We start from the raw sequence: 22,606 nt of genomic DNA, 5'->3' as shown, positions 1-22,606 counted from the left end.
GGATGATAGAGCTGGATGACTCTACAAACCTGTGCAGCCTTTTGTGATCCTCTTCATTGGAGCCTCCAGACCAGGATGTGATTCAACATCACAGAATGTTCTCAGCTGTTCACCTATAGCAATTTTTTAGAGTTTTTGGTGATATATAGAATCCCCTCAAACTCCGAACGAAGTTGAGCTGTTGGCATACCTTCTCTGTGACTGCATCGATGTGTTTGGCCCAGGAGGGTTCCTCTGAGACTTCCCCTTCCTGAAGTCCACGAACAGTTCCACACCCAAAGTCATCCATCACTGCTGCACACCAGCACTTAATCGGATACGTAAAAGGAAGAGAATGATACAGCAATGATTTGGGAGCCATGAACCAATTTCAAATGACACTGTCATTATGGGCATAAACAAGGAACAGGTGAGGAACGTCTCCCTCGGCTCTTGTTGTAAATCACTGGGATGCAATGTTCCCATGACAACAGAGAAACCTTTACCTCAGGCAAAGTGTTTTGAGTAGGAACTGATGGTGTTTACCTGATTTAATTAAAACACATCTCAGTTCCCATCAACCTGACACATACCAAAAATGCCAGATGATTGTAGGTTTACAGTGATGAATGTTCTGTTGGAGGAAAGGTAATGAGTGCTGTATATTCTTCCCAGAGGATTATTTTAGACGTAAACGTTGATTCTTGCTTTAATGCATCTCTCAGAACAGTGCTGAGGAAAAAGAAAGTGCTCCAAGGATTACTAAACATTTTCCTCGCTGAAAATATATGATTGATGAGGAGTGGATTGGTGTCAGACAGAGATGGTGTCTTCTGAGTGTCTTCTGACTCAGCAGTGGGGATAATCCTGGGATTATAGACCAGTGAGTCTTACATCAATGATGGACAAACTATTGGAGAAGATTCTTAGAGACAGGATTTACAAGCATTTAGAGAAGCATAATCATGTTAGGGATAATCAGCATGGCTTTTTGAGGGGCAGGTTGTGCCTCTTTTCAAGGAAGTGACAAATCCCCACCCTTGTCCTTGAGAATGCCATGGGTAAGATCTGAGACATCCCTGATCCTGTCACCAGGGAGGCAACATACTATCTGAGTGTCTCCATCATGCCCACAGAACTTCGTCTCTGTTCCTCTGACTAAAGAACTGATCTCAACAGTGCAGTCCTCCTCACCTCTCTGCTCTTCTGAGCCACAGCACCAGACTCAGTGCCAGAGACCCGGTCACTATGGCTCCCACTGGTAGATCATCCTCCTTAATGTTTTTGTAGGCAGCCGTCGATCCCGGGGGATCATGGGTTTGCGCCCCTGGTGGACTGTGCCCTCTCCAGGGCACAAGCCTGTGTGGGAAGATTTGAAGAACCGGCTGTTGCTCGTGCAGCGGGCTCCCCCTCTCTGTGTCACTGGGAAGGGCAAGCGCCGATACAGCTTGGCACCAGCGTCGTCGCAGAGGTTGTCAGAGTGAAGATGTAAACTCTATCAAACTACCCCAGCTCCGGATTTTTTCCTCGGGGTTTACTCCCAAAGCCATTCCCATGGGTGAGTATGGTCACAAGGCTGCGGAGGTTTAAAATCAGAGTTTTCCTTCTCCTCCTCAATAATATCTAAAGTTGTACTTATTGAGGGGAACAACCGCAGTGTACTCTGCATTGGCTGTGCATTTCCCTCCTGACAGTCACCCAGTTACGTGTCTCCTGCAACCCAAGGATGACTACCTGTCTCTTATCTCCTCATTCTCCAGTCATCGAGCTGCAGCTCCAGTTCCTTAATATGTTCTCTCTGGGTTTGTAGCTTGGTACACCTGGTGTAGATGTGTTTATCTGGGAGACTGGAAGTCTCCCAGACTTCCCACATCCCACACACAGTACAAAACACTGCCCCTGGAGCCATTGTCACTATACTATGTACTAAAAGATGAGAAATGAACAAATAACACAGAGAGTAACTTACAAAACAATCTATCCCACTCAAGCCTGATCTCACCTAAGCCTGAGGAACTAAAGCCACTCTGACGACCGGGGCACTCACAAGAATGGCCACACCTCTTGCACCTGCGTTACTCGTATTCCCCCTTTCTAACAAATCCCTCTTGCTGACTGTTTGCTCCTCAAATCAGAAAACCTGCCGCGAAACTCTGCCTTTGAAATCTCGATTGCTGCCCTAAGTAAAAATCAGCTCGTTTCACGCACCCCCAGTGTGGATTGTCCAACTCTATACAATATCTGTATACCATAATTTTGTTGTATATAGTGAGTGGTTAATGTCTAAACTGACAGGATACTGAAGAAATTTGTTTAGGGATACAATGCAAAACAGGCCCTTCCACCCCACCGAGCTGTACCACCCAACAACCCAGCTATTTAACACTAGCCTAATCACAGGACAATTTATAATGGCCAGTTAACCTACTAACCGGTACATCTTTGGACTGTGGGAGTAAATTGGAGCATCCAGAGGAAACCCATGAGTTTACAGGGAGTATGTAAAAACTCCTTACAGACAGTGCTGGAATTTAGGGACACTCTGATCAGTAATGGCATTGCACTGACCTACTCTTGACACCCCATCATGCCTGTCAAAAGGGTATAGGATCAACCTCTTTCCCAGCTCTCCTAATACCAGACTGCTCCTACTGTATTTACAATGACAAATGAATCTGCCAATCAGTCTGTGAGCTGTGGCAAGAAACTGGTGCACTGGGAGGGAGCCCACATGGTCAGATGGGGAACGTGCGTACTCCACACAGATAGCACCAGAAGTCGGGATTGGACTCAGGACACCAGAGCTGTCAGGCATCAGCACCAACTTCTCCAGCACTGTGTCATGTATCTTACTACGACCTCCCTCGCCGTGCCTCCTGCTCCACCGCAATCTGCTGGTTATAGTTCAGCACTATGAGACTGAATGAAGGCCCATAGGGCAGTGTGGTCCATTTCTCCACTAATCCTCACATGGAGTAAGCTTTCCTGACTTCATCCCTGAAGAGACTCGCTTTGATGCAACCCAAAAACATGCCTGCCGGCTGTGCCAACAGTACATCAGGCAGCATCTGTGGAGGGAGGGAAATGGATAAGCCCATTAACTACCAATCTGCGCGTCTTTGGGATAAGATAGCTGGGGGTGAGGGAGGGCTGGATTACTGGAGGACCCAGAGAGAAAATCTGCTCAGTTACAAGGAGAACATGCACCCGAGACCAGGCATCAGCTCCACCAGGTGCCCCTCTGTACCACCCTGAAGCCAATAAAATGATGGCCAGTCATACCTCATATTCTCAGTTATTTATTATTTATTGATTTTTTAATTATATTTTTTCTTTTACTTGTAAAATTTGCCGTCTTTTGCACATTGGCCATTTATCGGTCTTTGTAAGTCCATAAGATATAGGAACAGAATTACGCCATTTGACTCATTATTTCATCACGGCTGATCCAATTTTCCCCTCAGCCCCAGTGCCCTGCCTTCTCCCCGTATCCCTTCATGTCATGACCAACCAAGAATCTGTCAACCTCTGCCTTAAATATACATAAAGACTTGGCCTCCATTAGCTGCCTGTCGCAAAAAATTCCACAGAGTCACCAGTCTGGCTAAAGAAATCCCTCCTCATCTCCATTCTAAAAGGACACTCTACTATTCTGAGGCTGTGTTCCTAGATTCTCCCATCACAGGAAACATCCTCTCCTCATCCACTCTTATCAAGGCCTTTCACCATTCAGTAGGTTTTAATTCCGGTGAATATAGGCCCAGAGCCATCAAACGCTCTTCATATGACAAGCCATTCAATCCTGAAATCATTTATATAGTTTTTCATAAATTCTACCGTATTTCTTTATTTTCCTGTAAATGCCTTTGTACAAATGAATCTCGATGTAGTATATGGTGACATAACCATACTTTGATAATAAATTTAGTTTGAACTTTTGAATCTTTTACCTCAGCTCTGCTTCCCTGCGCTCACCTCCTTTTTCTCTTCCATCCCTTAATATCGGTTTCCTTAACTACTTTTGCCACTATATTGATACAGGAAAAATATATTTCTTATTTTAGGAAAACCTCCAATTCATGGTTGAGTACTGGCTGGTTCACCATGATCATTGCTCTTGAACTGTGTGACAGAATTGATGTCTATGGCATGGTCCCACCTGAACTCTGCAGGTAGGTCGTTACGCATTGTTGTGGCGTTTCAGCATCAGCTTCTTTTATTGGCTTCGTGCCCCACTGCTTCAGTCACCCAACCCATTCTACCAGCTGTGGTGCGGGTGGTTCCCACAGACTAGCTTCAATCGCATTGATATATCGGAGGAGTTTTTCCTGGTGTGTTTTTTTTTCATACTGGCTGGAATTTTGGATATCTATTTCATGTTCAAACTCCCCCTTGATTTTGGGTGAATTAAAGTGAGTAAATATTGTGTCACCCAATTGTGTGGGATGAAAGATAAGAGGTCCTTCTTATTCTTTACATGTAATTAAGAAGGAATCACCCCCAGTTCTGATCACCTGTTTGCCCAAAGACTCTTACCTACTGCTGTTAACATTAAGCATTTGAACAGTACAGCACACTACAGGTCCTTTGGCCCACAATGTTTTGCCAATCTTTTACAACTTAGAACATAGTAGAATACAGCACAAGAAAAGGCCCTTCAGCCCACAATGTGGTCCCAAACCAGCTAAAAAGCAAATTGAAAACATCCAAACACTAATCCCTCCTACCTCCCTAGACCGTGTCCATATCCTTCTATCATCCTCACATCCATGTGCCTGTCCAAACATCTCTTAAAAGCCTCTAATGTATTTGCCTCTACCACCATGCATTCCAGGCATCCACCGCTCTTGAGTAAAAAAAACTTACCCTCACCTCCTCTTCGAACCTACCTCCTCTCACCTTCAATGCCTGCCCCCTGCTATTAGACATGTCAACCCTGGAAAACAGATACTCCCTGACTACTCTATCAACGCCTCTCGTAATCTTCTAAAGCTCTATCAAGCTTCCCCTCAGCCTCCAGCACTCTAGAGTAAACAAGCCAAGTTCATCCAGCCTCTCGTGATAGCACATGCCCTCTAAACCAGGCAGCATCCTGGTAAACCTCTTCTGCACCCTCCCCAGAGCTTCAACATCCTTTAGTGGGGTGACCAGAACGATGTGCAATACTGCAGATGTGGCCTCACCAGAGATTTATAAAACTGCAACATAACCTTTGGTCTTTTGAACTCAATGCCTCGACTAATAAAAGCAAGCATTCCACAAGCCTTCTTAACCTGCTCTGACCCTTCCCTCCCACATAGCCCTCCATTTTCTTTCTATCATTCTTGTGATATCTAAGATTCTCCTAATTGTCCATAATGTATCTGCCTCCGTCAATGCATTCCACACACCTCCCCTTCTGAGTAAATTTTTTAAAAACTTCTTGACATCAATCCAAAACTGACGTCTCTTTCAAACAGCCTGTCTAATAATCTTACTCAAATAATGAACTCGGGTGCTGCTTTTCATTATTGGGATTCTCTGTAACTGTAACACCACATTCTGTATTCTGTTATTGTTTTCCCTTGTACACCTCAATGCATCCTTGTAATGAATTGATCTGTATGGATGGTATGCAAGACAAGTTTTTCACTGTATTTTGATACGTGTGACAATAATAAACCAATTTACCAATTTCACACAGGCATTGCTGGTAAGCAGAATGCTCACTGTCTCACCGTCCTTGAGGTGGTGCTGGTGAGTTGTCTTTTTGAACAGCTGCGGTCTTTGTAGTAAGGAGGCTCCACGGTTGTAGATTAGTGACATATTTTCAAGACTTGAAATTTGCAACAGTCAGAAAACCATCTTCCAGCGTTGAGTCCAGGAATTGCCCTTTCAACTAAACGTCAAAGTACCACTTAATTATGATGACATTTTCTGTCTGTCCCTCCATTTAAATCGGCGATTTCCTGAACCTCACCATAATCGGAGTGGAAAAAAGTTTCGTTTCATCTCTTCTCTAATCCTTCAACCAATCACTTCAAACCTCTGTCATCTGGTCTTTGACCTCTCTACAAAGGGAAAGATGTCCATTAGGCGTAGGAACAGAATTAAAGTCATTGAGTCTGCTCTGCCATTCCATCATGGCTGATCCCGGAACCCCTCAACCTCAGACACCTGCCTTCTCGCCATATCCTTTGATGCCCTGACTGATCAGGAAACAATCAACTTCCACCTTAAATACACCCACGGACTTGGCCTCCATTGCAGAGCCTTTCACAGATTTACTACTCTCCTCCTTACCTCAGCCCTTCCCTTAGCTGATATATCTGTTATTACCCGACAACCATCAGGCTCCTGAACCCATGTGGGTAACTTCACTCAGCTCAACTCAGAACTAATTCCACAACCTATAGACTTACTTCCAAGGAACACACACAAAATGCTGGAGGAACTCAGCAGGTCAGACAGCATCTGTGGAAATGAATAAACAATCGATGTTTCAGGCTGAGGCCCTTCTTCAGGACTGGAAAGGAAGGGATAAGATGCCAGAATAAAGAGGTAGGGGAGAGGGGAAGGAGGATAGCTAGAAGGTGATAGGTAAACCCTGGTGGGCAGGAAAGGTAAAGGGCTGGAGTGGAAGGAATTTGCTCGGAGAGGAGAGTGGACCATAGGAGGAGGGGACCAGGGGAAGTGATAGGCAGCTGAGAAGAGGTAAGAGACCAGAGTGGAGAACAGAAGAAGTGAGGGGGAAGGATTTTTTTTACCAGAAGGAGAAATCGATATTCAGGCCATCAGGTTGGAGGCTATGCAGATGGAACATAAGCTGTCACTTTCAAGGACTCCACAACTCGAGTCTACCACTGATGTCCTCAGTATTATTTATTATTTTATTTGCACATTGGTTCTTTGTCAATCTTTATAGTTCTTAATAAATTATATTGTACTACTTTATTTGCCTGTAAACGCCTGTATGAAAATGAATCTCAAGGTAGTATATGGGGACATATATATACTCTGATGATAAATGACTTTAAAATCAGCAAATCATAAACTTATACAGCATGGAAACTGCTCTCAGCCCAGCTCATCCATAAGGTATCGGAGCAGAATTAACCCATTTTGCCCATTGAGTCTGCTCCACCATTTCATTATAGCTGATTCATTGCCCCCCTCAGTCCCAATCTCCCACCTTCTCCCCGTATCCCTTCATGCTCTGACTAATCAAGAATTTGACAACCTCTACCTTAAGTATACCCAAAGACTTTGCCTCCACAATCGCCTGTCACCATGAAATCCACAGATTCACCACTCTTTGGCTAAAGAAATTCCTCCATCTCCTTTCTAAATGGACATCCCTTTCTTCTGAGGCTGTGTCCTCTGGTCGTAGACTCCCCCACCGTAGGAGACATCCTTTTCAAGTCTATACTTTTGAGGCCTTTCAACATTCAATAGGTTTCAATGAGATCCCCCTCATTCTTCTGAATTCCAGTGAGTACAGGCCCAGAGCCATCAAACACTTCTCATATGACAAGCCCTTCAATCCCAGTATCTTTTTCATGAAGCTCCTTTGAACCCTCTCCAATGTAAACAAACCTTTTTGTAGATACGGGGTTTAAAACGGCTTCTAATATTCCAAGTGAGGCCTCACCCGTGCCTTATAAACCTTAACACTGTATTTGCCTTTGTCACTACCAACTCAACCTGCATATTGACATTCAGGGAATCCTGCATGAGGACTCCCAAGACCCTTTGCACCTCAGATGTTTGGATTTTCTGTCCATTTAGAAAATAGTCTATGCTTTTATTTCTTCTACCAAAGTGCATGACCATACACTTCCCAACACTGTTTTCCATCTACCACTTCTTTGCCCATTCTCCTAATGTGTCATAAGTCCTAACAGAGCCTCGCTGCTTCCTCAACACTCAACCTATCATCGTATTGTCTTCAAACTTGGCAATTCCTTCATCCAAGTCATTGACATCTAATGTAAAAAGAATTTGTCCCAACACAGACCCCTAGTCACTGGCAGCTAACTGGAAGAGGTTCCCTTTATTCCAGCTCTTTGCCTCCTGCCAATCAGCCACTGCTTTATATATGCTAGAATCTTCCCTGTAATACCATGCGCTCTTAACTTAAGCATCCTCATGTATATCACCTTGTCAAAGGCCTTTTGAAGGTTCAAGTATACAATGTTCACCGATTATCTTTTGTCTATCCTGCTTGTTATTTCTTCAAAGAATTCTAACAGATTTGTCATGCAAGATTTTCACTTAAGGAAACCATGCCGACTTCGGCCTATTTTATCATGTGCCTAAATTCCCTGAAACCACATCTTTAACAATTTATTCCAACATTTTCCTAACCACTAAGTTCAGACTAACTAACCTGTAATTTCCTTTCTTCTGCCTCTCTCCCTTCTTAAAAAGTGGAGTGACATTTGCAATTTCCCCAGACCTCCGGAACCATGCCAGAATCTAATAATTCTTGAAAGATCATTATTACTACCTCCAAAATCTCTTCATCCACCTCTTTCAGAACTGAAATGCCTATCCATGACAGTCCCATTTGCATGGATTTGACCATATCCCTCTAAACCTTTCTTGTCCACCTATAGGACAGGTCAAAGGCAGTAGTGTTCCCCTGCACCTGCTACCTAGATTACTGTTCTGGGTGCAGAAGGTGGGGTTTTGGGAGATGCTGTCAAAAAAGCCTTGAAGGTTTGTGTTCAGCTTATCTTCTGCCTACTGAAGCTGTGTGGTGATGGAGAGAGTGAAGGTGTTGTCCGGTCCACTGCCTTGACCTAGATGTTGCCAAGGTTCTGGACTGCACCTTACAAGTTGTGTAAAGGTTGTACAGAATAAGTTTGTGATTCACTTGCCACTTACCCATGGGGCTAAGTTATCAGAGAATATATGAGATGTTTTTGAATGAACTCATAAAGTTCCATCAAAATCATCTGGTATATAGGACCACTTCGCTGAGCACCTGAGCTTTGTCAGCTTTCCCAGTGGCCACCCATTTTAATTCCCATGTCCCGTTTCCATTCTGTTATGTCAATCCATGGCCTCCTCTACTGCCCCAATGCAGCCGCTCTCAAATTGGAGAAGCAACACCTCAAATTCCATCTGGGTAGCCTCCAACCTGATGGCATGAACATTGATTTCTCTAGCGTCCAGTAATTTCTCCCTCCTCCCCCTTTGCTCTTTTACCATTCCCCATCCTAGCTTCACTCTTACCCCTTCTCTTCTCCTCACCTGCCCATCACCTCCCTCTGGAGCCCCTGCTCCTTCCCTTGCCCCATGGTCCACTCTCTCCTCCTATCAGTTTCCTCCTTCTTCAGCCCTTTGCCTCTTCCACCTATCACCTCCCAGCTTCTTAGTTCATTCCCCCTTCCCTGCCTACCTTCCCTGTCACCTGGTTTCACTAATCAGTTGCCAGTTTCTCCTTCTCCACCCCAACTATTTCATTTTGTCTTTTGCCCCCTTCCTTTCCAGCCCCAATGTCAGCTGTTAATTCTTCCCCATTGATACTGCCTGACCTGTTGTATTCCTCCATTAAGATCCCATTATGAGAGGGAATTTACTTATTTGTTTTATTTATACAGCACAGAACAGGCCCTTCCGACCCAATTTAGCAACCCATCTATTTAACCCTAACCTAATCACAGGACAGCTTACACTGACGAATTAACCTACTAAGTGGTACATCTTTGGACCGTGGGAGGGAGCCAGAGCCCCTGGAGGAAATCCACGCGGTTCACGGGAAGACTGTACAAACTCCTTACAGGCGACGGTGGAATTGAACTCGGAACTCTGGATTTCCCTGAGCTGCAATACCATCGCACTAACCGCTACGACACTCTGGCGCCCATGGCGTGATTACGTGTGACCAAATTTCTGTTAACCGACTATTCATGCAAGTCACTAAACTGATAATGTGTTAGGAAATTGATTTTACGTTAATGATTACAAGCAAGGAAAAATTAATGAACTTCCATTTATATGGCTAATGAAGCATTTCAGAGCTGCATTTGTCCATGTAATCTGGCCACTAGTTAAAGCAAGCGTATTCTTTAAAAAATTATATATCTTAATATCCACCCACACGGAATTGAATCACAGCTAAACAAAACCATTTCTGGGACCCTCCCAAAATTAAACAGCCCCTGGTACAAGCTGAAATATTTAATATGTATAATAAATATTTTTATATAGTCCATTGTGCTGGCTTTCACATTACAACACTCCTGCACATTTCACTCTGTCAGTGGCCCCTTTGGGATCTTTTCTTTAAAAATGTTTGAAGCTGCACTTAAACCATTTACCTGAACTCGGTGGGCCTTGCAATCATTTGTACTGGGTAGGAGTATTTCACTCGCTAATAGTCTTTTCACACCCTCATATAGAGGTGTTTGTGGAAAGCTGCTCGGGCAGTAGGACTGTTTGTATTGATGTCGAAGCAAGTTAACTGGAAGTATATTGTTAAAACACTCCCTTCTCATAATAAAGTGCTGTAGGATAGTGGCTAGTGTAACACTTTACAGCACCCAGCAATCAGGGTTCAATTTCTACCGCTGTGTGTAAGGAGTTTGTACGTATTCCTTATGATCACGTGGGTTTTCAAACTGGGTGTTCCAGTTTCCTCCCACAGTCCAAAGACCTAGGGGTTAATTTGTCACATGGGCGCGGGTTTGTTGGGCCAGAAGGGTCTGTTACTGTGCTGTATCTCTAAACAAAAACATAATTCATTAAGGCATAATGGAGAGACAGAGCAAAAATGCCAGCCATTCTTCAGTGAGGACACAGGAGACTACAGTCGCTGAAATCTCGAGCCACAAACAGTCTGCTGGAGAAACTCAGTGGGTTGAGCAAAGTCTGTAGGAGGAAGAGAATTGTCAACCTTTTGGCTCGAAATCCTGCATCAGGACAACACATCTGTTGCAGGGCTTGGACCCAAACTGTCAATTATTCCTTCCCCCCCCCCCCTCCCCCCACACACAGTTGCTGCTCGACCCATTGACTTTTGACAGCAGATTATTAGCCAGGTAACGTGGCCTCACAGCACGATCCCATAAACTTGTGGCAGTGCAATTAACAAAGGCAACAATGTTATGATATAACAGTTGAAGCATTTTGCGAACATTATACAATTACTTAATCTATCGGTATTATCTTCAGATTGAAGTAGGCTGAACTTTTAATTCAGCACCAGCACTCTTTTGTCCCTATCACCTGCAGCCCAGGGTGCTTAACTGAGAAAAGCCGGCAAATGAGACTAGCTTGGATGCACACAGGACTGGCACAGATGAGCTGGGCTGAAGGGCCTGTTCCCATGATCTTCTAATTATAACAGGTATAGGGGAGGACGTTGTTCCCTTTGCAGAGAGGCCAGAAACCAGATAGCCTATCACCTACCCATGGCTTCCCTTCTTCCCTTTCTTCCGTGGTCCACTAACCTCTCCCGTTAGATTAATACACACAAAGTGCTGGAGGAAGTCAGCAGACCTGGATGCATCTATGGAGTGGAATAAACAGTCAGCATTTCAGGCCACGACCCTTCGCCCGTGGCTGACAAGAGATATCAAAGCCACCATAAAAGCAAAAGAGAAGGAATATAATAGAGCAAAAACTAGAAGATTGGGAAACTTTTAAAAGCCAACAGAGGACAACTAAATAAAAACCATGGGGGGGGGGGGAAGATGAAGTATGAAGGTAAGCTACCAATAATATAAAAGAGGAAACCAAAGGTGCTTTCAGAAATATAAAGAGTAAAAGTGAGGCGAGAGTAGATATTGGACTGCTGGAAAATGATGCTAGACAGGTAGTAATGGGGACAAGAAAATGGCGGACAAACTGAATAAATATTTTTCATCAGTCTTCGCTGTGGAAGTATGATGAAAGTTGAAGAGTGTTGGGCAGAAGTGAGTGCAGTTGCTATTACAAAGGAAAATGTGCTTGGGATACTGAAAGGTCTGTAGGTGGATAAGTCACTTGGAGCAGATGGACAACAGCCCATGGTTCTGAAAGAGACCATAAGACATAGGAGCAGAATTAGGCCATCTGGCCCATTGAGTCTGCTCTGCCATTCAATCATGGCTGATCCTTTTTTACTATCTCCTCCTCAACCCCAGTTCCCGGCCTTCTCCCCGTAACCTTTGATGCCATGTCTAATCAAGAATCTATCAAACTCTGCTTTAAGCACACCCAACAACCTGGCCTCCACAGCTGCATGTGGCAACAAATTCCACAAATTTATCACCCTTTGGCTAAAGAAATTTCTCCACACCTCTGTTTTGAAAGGACGCCTCTCTATCCTGAGGCTGTGCCCTCTTGTCCTAGACTCCCCTACCATGAGAAACATCCTTTCCACATCTACTCTGTCTAGGGCTTTCAACAGGTAGCTGAGGAGATTGTGTAGACGTTAGTATTGATATTTAAAGAGTGAATCGATTCTGGCATGTTTCTGGAGGGCTGGAAAATTGCAAATGTCACTCCACTCTTCAGGAAGGGAATGATAGGTCAGTCAGTCTGATTTCAGTAGTTGGGAAGATCTGTGTGTGGTTGGGGTATTTGAAGGCACACAATAAAAATAGGCTGAAGTCAGCATGGTTTCCTTAGGGGAAAATCTTGCTGACAAATCGGTTGGAATTCTTTGAGGAAATAACATGCAGGATAAACAAAGGAAATGGGTAGGTGTTCAGCACTTGGATTTTCAGGAGGCCCTCGACAAGATGTCGCACGAGGCTGCTCAACAGTTGAAGAGCCCATGGAATTACAGGAAAGGTACTGGCATGGATAAAGCAGTGGCTCATTGGCAGGAGGCAAAAAGTGGGAATAAAGAGGCCTTTTCTGATTGTTGCCAATGACTGGTGTTGGTTCAGCAGGGGTCCACTGCCTTTTACGTTGTATAGCAATAATTTGGGTGATGGAATTGATAGTTTTGAGGCCAATTTTGCAGACGATACAAAGACAGGTGGAGGGGTAGTTAGTGTAGAGGAAGCAGGGAAACTGCAGAAGGACTTGATTAGGAGAATGGGCAAAGAAGTGGCAGATGGAATACAGTGTTGGGAAGTGCTTGATCATGCATTGCCTTAATTCTAAATGGAGAGAAAATTCAAAACTCTGAGTTGCGAAGGGGCTAAGGAGTCCTTGGGCAGAATTCCCTAAAGGTTAATTTTCAGATTGAGTCAGTGGTGAGGAAGGTAAATAGAATGTTAGCATTCATTATGAGAGGACTAGAACGTAAAAGCAAGGATGTAATGCTGAGGCTTTATAAGGCATTGGTGAGTCTTCACGGAGTATTGTGAGCAGTTTTGGGCCACTTATTTAAGAAAAGGTGTCTTGAAATTAGAGAGGATTCTGAGGAGGTTCACAAGAATGATTGCAGAACTGAAAGGCTTATTATGTGAGGAACGATTGATGGCTCTGGGTCTTTACTCGCTGGAATTTAGAAGAATGAGGGCGAATCTCATTGAAAATGTATCGATTGGTGAAAAGGCTAGAGAGAGTGGATGTGGAGAGGATGTTTCCTCTGGTGGACCAGAAGGCACAACTTCAGAACAGAGGGTAGTTCATTTAGAACAAAGATAAGGAATTTCTTTAGCCAGAGGGTGGTAAATCTGTGGAATTTTTTTTTGCCAGAGGCGGTTATGGAGGTAAAGTCATTGGGTGTATTTAAGGCTGAGGTTGATAGGTTCTTGATTAGTTGGGGCATGAAAGGTTACAAGGAGAAGTCAAGAGGATGGGGTTGAAAGGAAAATGGATCAGCCATGAAGAAATAGTGGAGCGGACTTGATGGGCCAAAAGGCCAAATTCTGCTGCTACATTTTATGGTCCATGGATGCTGCCTGACCTGCTGAGTTCCTTCAGCATGTTGTGTGTGTTGCTCTGAATTTCCAGCATCTGCAGAATCTCTTGTATTTATGCTCCCCTATTGGATTCCTTCTTCAGCCTTTCACCTATTCCACTTAACCCCTGCCTGCTTCTTACTTCATCTCCCCTTTCTTATCAGCCTAATTAAAGATCCCTCCCACCCCGGTCATTCTCTCTTCTCCTGCCCCTCCCATAATCGCAGAGAACATTATCATCAGTCGTCAAGGACAGCTTCCATCTCACTGTCATCAGGTTCTTTAACAGACCTGTTGTATGCTAAAAGATGAATTGTTGATCTTTCAGTCAAACACATCAAGACCCTTGCAGTTCATCATCAACTGGCACTGCACGTTGTAACACTACATTGAGCAGCACGGCAGTATGGCGGTTAACATATGCCAATACAGCACCAGCGGCCCTGGTCCACTATCTGTAAAGAGTTCGTACTTTCTCCCCGTGACCACATAAGTTTCCTCTTGGTGCTCCAGTTTCCTCCCACATTCCAAAGTTATACATGTGAGTAGGTGAATTGGTGACATGGATGAAATTGAGCAGCATAGGCTTGTGGGGCTGGAAGGACCTGTTACCAGGCTGTATCTCTAAATTACAAAAATATTCTTAATTGGGTTTTTTTCTGTTAACCTCAGTGTGTTTGCATATGGAATGATCACCTGGAAAGCACACAGACAAAACCTTCTCACTGTACCTCAGCACATAGAAACATAGAAAATAGGTGCAGGAGTAGGCCATTCAGCCCTTCGAGCCTGCACCGCCATTCATTATGATCATGGCTGATCATCCAACTCAGAACCCTGTACCTGGTTTCTCTCCATACCCCCTGGTCCCTTTAGCCACAAGGGCCATATCTAACTTCCTCTTAAATATAGCCAATGAACCGGCCTCAACTGTTTCCTGTGGCAGAGAATTCCACAGATTCACCACTCTCTGTGTGAAGAAGTTTTTCCTCATCTCGGTCCCAAAAGGCTTCCCCTTTATCCTTAAACTGTGACCCCTCGTTCTGGACTTCCCCAACATCGGAAACAATCTTCCTGCATCTAGCCTGTCCAATCCCTTTAGAATTTTATACGTTTCAATAAGATCCCCCCTCAGTCTTCTAAATTCCAGTGAGTATAAGCCTAGTCGATCCAGTCTTTCTTCACATGAAAGTCCTGCCATCCCAGGAATCAATCTGGTGAACCTTCTCTGTACTCCCTCTATGGCAAAAATGTCTTTCCTCAGATTAGGGGACCAATCTGGACCATCCTGTAACTCTGCTGGCGCTTAGGGCAACAATGAATTTCCTCCATCTCCAGCAGTCTTCTGGGCTTCCTTCATTGTGTCAGTAACTCAGTTTTCACACCTGTCCCAGGTGGAGCTTCAGGAATACCCTCGCACACAGATATAGATTTGTTTGACCGGTCAGATTTGTTGGCCCTGAGCTGAACCTCCAAACCAGGGGAACCAGTGGACCTCTGTTAGTCTGGCCTCTATCCTTTGACTTGTTCGGCATGGTGACCCTACCGAGAGCCAAAGCATAAAGCTCTAACTCCAGCCAACATAGCTCTCCAAGTCATTGAGGCACATAAGCCTCTAAACCCTAAAATGTTGTGGTCCTCTTTGAATATCTCAGTACGTGTGACAATAATCAACCGGTTCCAGTAACTATTTTTGTCTTCTCCTCCAGGGACCCCACTCACCAACAGGTGCCCTACCATTACTATGAGCCCTCAGGGATCGACGAGTGCACAATGTACATGTCGCACGAGCTCGGCCACAAGGGGAGCCACCATCGGTTCATCACGGAGAAGCGCGTGTTTGCCAGGTGGGCAAAGAAATACAGCATCCACTTCCACCAGCCGGAGTGGGGTCCGGGCTCGGAGTCGGCGGCCGCCAATCTCACAAGGGCTGATGGCAGCCAGTGAGGAGGAAATGCAGCCCTCGGGACAAGCAGTCAGCTGAACGGCAGGCCAAGGAGCTGCCCATCCATTTCCTTTTGATAACTTGTCATTCCTTGAAAGATGAGAGAAGGTGCATCGTTAAGATGCCTTTCACAGTCAGAGATGTGCATTGGAGGTCTCGTAGTATGGATAAAGGGCCGAGGAAATTACTGGATAGCCACTACAACTCAAAAACACAGCGACCCTCAAGGCGGGGATCTCTTTAGAGCTGAAAATGTGACAACTGTCTTTTTTTTAAACATAGCAAAGGACAGTGTTTCAATTATTAATACCGATTTTGTTAATCTTGCATGCAGCCTTTTACAATTCTTGCAGGGTATTTTTTTGGATATGTGTGTGTGTGATGTCCCTTATCACAATCACTGACCTATAATACTATTTATATCGGAGGAAATTTATTATCGTTCTAGGCTGCAATGCGTCAGTTTTGAACTTTTGCTGACATTTTAACCAAATACCATGGACCGCTCAAAGTTGTAGCAACTAATTAATCTTCCTGTGTGCCAAGGACTCCTTTCACTGTGAGAAGGTATTATTGGGAAAATAAACGAGTCTTAAAGCCAGCAGATGGTCTGTTCTTGTATTCGGGAAAGGAGGAGGCAGTCCAGCCCCTCTTTCCTGTTCTACCCTTGATCAATAGCAACCTGCATTTTAAAACCATCTATCTGCTTAGGATCCTTAACTCTTGTGAACATTTCTGGTAGCCTCATTAAAGGAAGGATGTGGAGGTTTTAGAGAGTGTGCAGGGGAGATTCACCAGGATTACAGAAGCAGGCCTTTAAACTTGAACTTGAACCCATGGGTTCGAGGTGAAAAGGAAGATGTGTGGTGCAGCTGGTCGAGGTGCTCTCTCATGGTGCCAGAGACCCAGGTCCAATCCCAACCACTGGCGCTGTTTTTGTGGAGTTCGCATGTTCTCTGTGTGACCGTAAGGATTTTCTCCAAGTGCTCAGTTTCCTCCTAAATATTTCGGAATTGATACTAGTTTATTATTGTCACGTGTAACAAGATATGCAGTGAAAATCTTGCCTTTCGCACTGTTCATACAGATCAAATCATTACCAAGTGCGTGGAGGAAGAGAAAGGTAACACAATAACAATATAGAATAAAGTGTAGAAGCTACTGTAAGAGTGCAGTGCAGGTAAACAATAAAGAGCAAGATGATAACGAGGTAGATTGTGGGTACAACTGTAATATGACTTCCCAATTCTTACGCTCAATGCCTCAGGCCATGACGGCAAGAATACCAAATATCTTTTCACCTGTCTACATGTGTTGCTACTTCCATGGACCTGTGGACTTGCATTCCGATGTCTCTCTGCACATCAATGCAGTTTGACCTCCCAAAGTGCATTGCCTCACATTTTGAGTCGTCAAAAAGTACAGCACAGAGGAAGGATCTTTGACTCATCTAGTCCGTGCCTCACCATTTAAACTTCCTACTCCCATCGGCCTGCACTGGGACCTTGGCCTTCCATATCCTTACCATCCATGAACCTATACAAACTTCTCTTAAACATTGAAATTGATCTCACATGCACCATTTGTGCTGGCAGCTTGTTCCATACTCTCACCATCCTCTAAGTGAAGAAGTTTCCCCTCATGTTCCCCTTAAACTTTTCACCTACACCCTTAACCTATGACCTCTAGTTGTCTCACCCAACCTCAGTAGCAAAAGCCTGCTTGCATTTACCCTATTTATACCCCTCATAATGTTGTATACCTTTATCAAATCTTCCCTCAAACTTGTACATTCCAAGGTCCTAACCTTATATCCCAATCTTTCCTTATAACTCAGCACCCCAGTCCCTGCAACATCTTTGTAAATGTTCACTGTACTCTTTCAATATTATTTACACCTTTCCTGTAGGCAGGTAGCCAAAACTGGACACAATACTCCAAATTAGGCTTCACCAGTGTCTCATACAGCTTCAACATAACATCCCATCTCCTGTACTCAGTGCTTTGATTTATGAAGGCCAATGTGCATCATGATCCTGTCATGAAAATTATAAAGCTTTAGTTATGAACCTGTCCACCTGTGATGTCACTTTCAATGAATTATGGACCTGTATTCCCTGATGCCCTTGTTCTACCACACTCCTCGGTACCCTGCAGTTCACTGTGTACGACCTACCCAAAGTGCAACACCTCGTACTTGCTTGCATTAAATGCCATCTGCCATTTTTCCAGTTGGTCCAGATCCTGCTGCACCCTCTGATAGTCTTCCTCACTGTCCACTACACCTCCCTCAGGGTGGACGAGCAACACCTTATATTTTTGTCTGGATACTATCCAAACTAATGGCATGAATATCGATTTTTCCTAGAGAGCACATCCATCCTCCCCACCCACTTCTTCTGTTTTCCACTCTGACCTTTCACTTCTCACCAGCCTGTTACTTCCCCCTGTGTTCTCTCCTTTCTCCTATTGTCCACTCTCCTATCAGATTCTTCCCCTGCCCTTGACCTTTCCTAAAACCTGGCTTCATCTATCGCCTTCCAGCTGGCCTCTTTCCCCTCCCTCCACATTTTTCATTCTGGCATCTTCCCCTTCTTTTCCAGTCCTGAAGAAATGTCTCAGCCCAAAACATCAACTGTTTACTGTTTGCTGCCCGACCTGCTTAGTTCCTCCAGCATTTTGTGTATGTACCCCCAGTCTTGGTGTCATCTGCAAATTTTGCTGATCCAGTTAACCACATTACCATCCAGATCATTGGTATAAATGACAAACAACAACAGACCCAGCACTGATCCCTGCGTCACTCCACTAGACACAGGCCTCCGGTCAGAGAGACAATTATCTACTACCACTCTCTGGCATCTCCCACAAAGCCAAAGTCTAATCTAATTTACTACATCATCTTGAATGCTGAGCGACTGAAGCTTCTTGACCAACCTCTCATGCAGGATCTTGTAAATGCTTTACTAATCTCCATGTAGACAACATCCAATATCTTGATTCATCAACTTTCCTAGTAACATCCTCGAAAGACACCACCACAAGACTGGTTCAACATGACCTACCATGCACAAAGCCATGCTGACCATCCCTAATCAGCTAAATACTCATATAACTGGTCACTTAGAATACCTTCCAATAACTTGCCCACTACTGATGCTCACCACCTATAACTTCCTGGTCTATTTTTAGAGCCTTTCTTAATCACCTGTCCTGGAATCCTCCTGTACCTCACTGCCACCAAGGATCATTTAAGTATCTCTGTGAGGGTCCCTGCAATTTCTGCACTTGCCTCCCGCAGAGTCCGAAGGATCCACCCTGATGTGCCTCAAACACCACCTCCTCTGTGACCTGTTTAGGGTCCATGAACTCGATGCCGCTTGCCTCACTTCTACAGACTCTGTGTCTATCTCCTGAGTAAGTACAGATGCAAAAAATCCATTTACGACCTCCCCATCTCTTTTGGCTCCACTCAGGGATTCTGATTTCCAGAGGACCGATTTTGTCCTTTGCAATTCTTTTGCTCTTAACATTTTCTTTAGAACCCGTTTGGATTCTCCTTCACCTTGTCTGCTAAAGCAACTTCCTGGCTTCTTTTAGCCCTTCTAATTTCTTTCTTTAAGTAGTCTTTTGCGATTCTTATACTCCATAAGTATCTCATTTGTTCCTACCTGCTATGCACCCCCTTGTTTTTTCCTTAACCAGGGCATCAATGTCTCTTGAAAACCAAGGTTCCCCTATCCTTTTATATTTTATTCTGACAGGCACACACAAGCTTTGTACTCTCAAAAATTTCACATATGAAGGCCTCCCACTTATCAAGTGCACCTTTGCCAGAAAATAGTCTGCCCTGATCCCACACTTGCAAGATCATTTCTGATACCATCAAAACTGGCCTTTCTCTAGTTTAGAGTCGCAACCCAAAAACCAGACTTATCTATTTCCATATTTACAGTACTCTGAAACTAATGGAATTATGATCAGTAGATGCAAAGTGTTCTCCTACACAGACTTCTGTCACCTGCCCTGTCTCATTCCTTAATAGCAGATCAAGTATCACACATTCTGTGGTTGAGAATTCAATGTACTGATTTAGGAAACATTCTTGAACACATTTGAGTAACTCTATCCTATCTAGTTCTTTAACAGTATGAGAGTCCCAGTCAATATGTGGAATGTTAAAATCTCCTACCATAACAATCTTATGTTTCTTGCAACTGTCTGCAATCTCTCTACAAATCTGGTCCCCTAAATCTCATGGACTCTAGGGTGGTCTGTAATATAGCCCCATTAACATGGTCATACTGTTCTTACTTCTCACTTCCATCCATAACACCTCACTAGAGTTCGCTAGTCCGTCCTAACTGAGCACTGCTGTGACATTTTCCCTGACTAGTAACACCACCCCTCCTCCTTTAATCCCTCCCGCTCTGTCACAGCTAAAACAAAGAAACCCTGGAATGTTGTGCTGCTAGTCCTGCCCCTCCTGCAATCTTGCTAATGGGTACAATATCATAATTCCATCTGTTGATCCATGCCCTGAGCTCAGCTGCCTTTCCTATGTTACTTATTGCATCAAAATATACACAGCTCAGGACATTAGTCACATCACGCTCAACCTTTTGATTCCTGACTTTGAGTTCTTAACAACATCTGTCTCCCCAACCTCTCCTCTGTCTGTTCTGGCACGCTGGTTCCCATTCCCCCTGCAGCTCCAGTTTAAACACTACCCCCATCACCTCCCACCCCCGTGCAACAGTAGCAAATCTTCCAGCTGAATACTAATCCCCTTCCAGTTCAGCTGCAAACTATCCCTTCTATAAAGGTCCCACCTTCCCTGGAAAAGAGCCCAATGATCCAAAAATATATTAGATACTCTGTTTATATCTCAGAAACTGCTGGTCTCTTGGGATTTTTGTGCACAACAGTCTCGGGAATTTACAGAGAGTGGTGTGATAAACAAAAAATTCAAGCGGGCATCTGTTCTGTGGGCGAAGATGCCTTTTTAATGAGAGGGGTCAGAGGAGAATGGCCAGACTGGTTCAAGATGACAGGAAGGCAACAGTAACACAAATAATCATGCTTTACAACAGTGGTGTGCACAAGAGCATGTCCAAATGCACAACGTGTTGAAAATTGAAGTGGATGGGGTACAGCAGCAGAAGACTATAGACATACACTCAGTCATGAAGTACCACAGCACAGAGACAGGCCCTTTGGTCCGTCTCGTCCATGCTGAACTATTGAACAACCTGGACCCACCTATATGCAGGCAGACCATAGCCCTCCATATTATACCTAACCAAATTTCTCTTAAATGTTGAAATTGAACCCATATCCATCACTTCAGCCGGTAGTCATTCCACACCCTCACCATCCTCTGAGCGAAGAAACTTCCCCTCAGGTTTTCTTTAAACATTACACTTTTCAGCCTCAATACATGACCTTTAGTTCTAAATCTCACCCACCCTCAATGGTAAAAGCATTCCTGCATTTACTCTACCTGCCCCTCATAATTTTGGTTACCTCTATCAAATTCTCCCTCATTGTCCTACACTCTATTCAACTTGTCCCTACAACTCAGGTCCTCAAGGCCTAGCATCTTTTATTTATTTATATTCGGCAATAGAGTGCAGATTTGGCCTTTCTGGCCCTTCGAGTCCCGCTGCCTCAACAAACCTGATATTGTCCCTAATCATGGGACAATTTACAATGACTGATTAACCTGCCCAGTACGTTTTTGGACTGCGGGAGGAAACCAGAGCAGCTGGGGAAAACCAACACTTTCTAGAGGGAGGAAGTACAGAGTCGCCTTAATTGAACTCTGAACTCCAACGACCTGAGCTGTATTGGCGTTGCACTAATCGCTACACTAGTGTGGTGTCCTTTGCACATAGTGTACACTGAAACATTGAAATCTGTTCATCTTTCTTTTCTCCAGTCCTGCTGAAGGGTTTCAGCCCAAAATATCAACTGTACTTTTCTCAATAGATGCTGCCCGGCCTGCTGAGATCCTTCAGCATTTTGCTTGTGTTGCTTGGATTTCCAGCCTCTGCAGATTTTCTCTTGTTTGTGAAACTTAGTTAAACATGTTGGTTTGCATCAACGATCGACACAATCTTAAGGATTGTGCTGGGCAGTCTGCCACGTTTCCGATGCCAACATGGAATTCACAGCTCACCAACCTTAACTTTTGGAATGTGGGAGGAAACCAGAGGAAACCCACTGGGTCACGGAGAATGTACAAACTCCTTACAGGCAGCAGCAGGAATCAAAACCCAATCTGCGATTGCTGGTGCTGTATTGACTATTCCACCCACCATGCTACCGTGCCACTGACTCCCGGAGCATGGCCACTCACGCTGGAGAAGAAGCTTCAGGAAAATCTGAAAACTTCATGACTCAACAACAGCATGCACAATGCACGGAAGAAACCTGCTGCTTTCTAGACTATCTCAGCCAGCCAGCCAGTCATCACCTGCACACAATTCACTGCCACCTGGATCACTTGAGGTTTACTGCGTTGCTGTATTTTAGGAATAATTCTGTACAAGGGAGAAAGAATTACATAATCAGATTCCGGTTTAGTTTCATCGACATATGTATGTTGTGAAATCTGTTGTTTCACGGCAGCTGTACAGTAGAATAAATAAAAATTACCATGAGTTGCAATAATAGATTGAGCAAAAGATGAATAGTGAGGTAGTGTTCATGGGCTTACAGACTGTACAGAAACCTGATGATTAGAAAATATACAATTTGAAGAGTCGTTGTAGGGTGGCTGTAGTTGAGTGGAGAACGCAGCATGGAGATGGTGTTTCAATGGCCATCTCTGTGATACAAAGATGAGCCA

The 22,606-nt window shown here is 44.3% G+C and overlaps 1 protein-coding gene across 5 annotated transcripts in view; it reads left to right on the top strand.

The window, feature by feature from the left end:
• Positions 1-22,606, top strand: part of st6galnac5a (ST6 (alpha-N-acetyl-neuraminyl-2,3-beta-galactosyl-1,3)-N-acetylgalactosaminide alpha-2,6-sialyltransferase 5a) — a 93,887-nt gene that overhangs the window by 51,975 nt on the left and 19,306 nt on the right. For 3 of the 5 annotated variants that reach the window (XM_073062593.1, XM_073062592.1, XM_073062596.1), the window contains 2 exons: positions 4,044-4,151; positions 15,518-16,354. The exons of 1 other annotated variant lie outside the window; for it this stretch is intronic. In XM_073062593.1, coding sequence (XP_072918694.1) covers positions 4,044-4,151; positions 15,518-15,755 — 346 coding nt within the window. In that variant the 3' untranslated portion in view covers positions 15,756-16,354. Of the gene's footprint in view, positions 1-4,043; positions 4,152-15,517; positions 16,355-22,606 lie in introns of those variants that run through there. One more of the 5 variants, XM_073062595.1, reaches the window with a different exon arrangement.

Source organism: Hemitrygon akajei, chromosome 12, assembly GCF_048418815.1.
Source record: "Hemitrygon akajei chromosome 12, sHemAka1.3, whole genome shotgun sequence".
NCBI classification, from domain to species: Eukaryota; Metazoa; Chordata; class Chondrichthyes; order Myliobatiformes; family Dasyatidae; genus Hemitrygon; species Hemitrygon akajei.
This window is presented reverse-complemented; position numbering and strand designations above follow the sequence as displayed.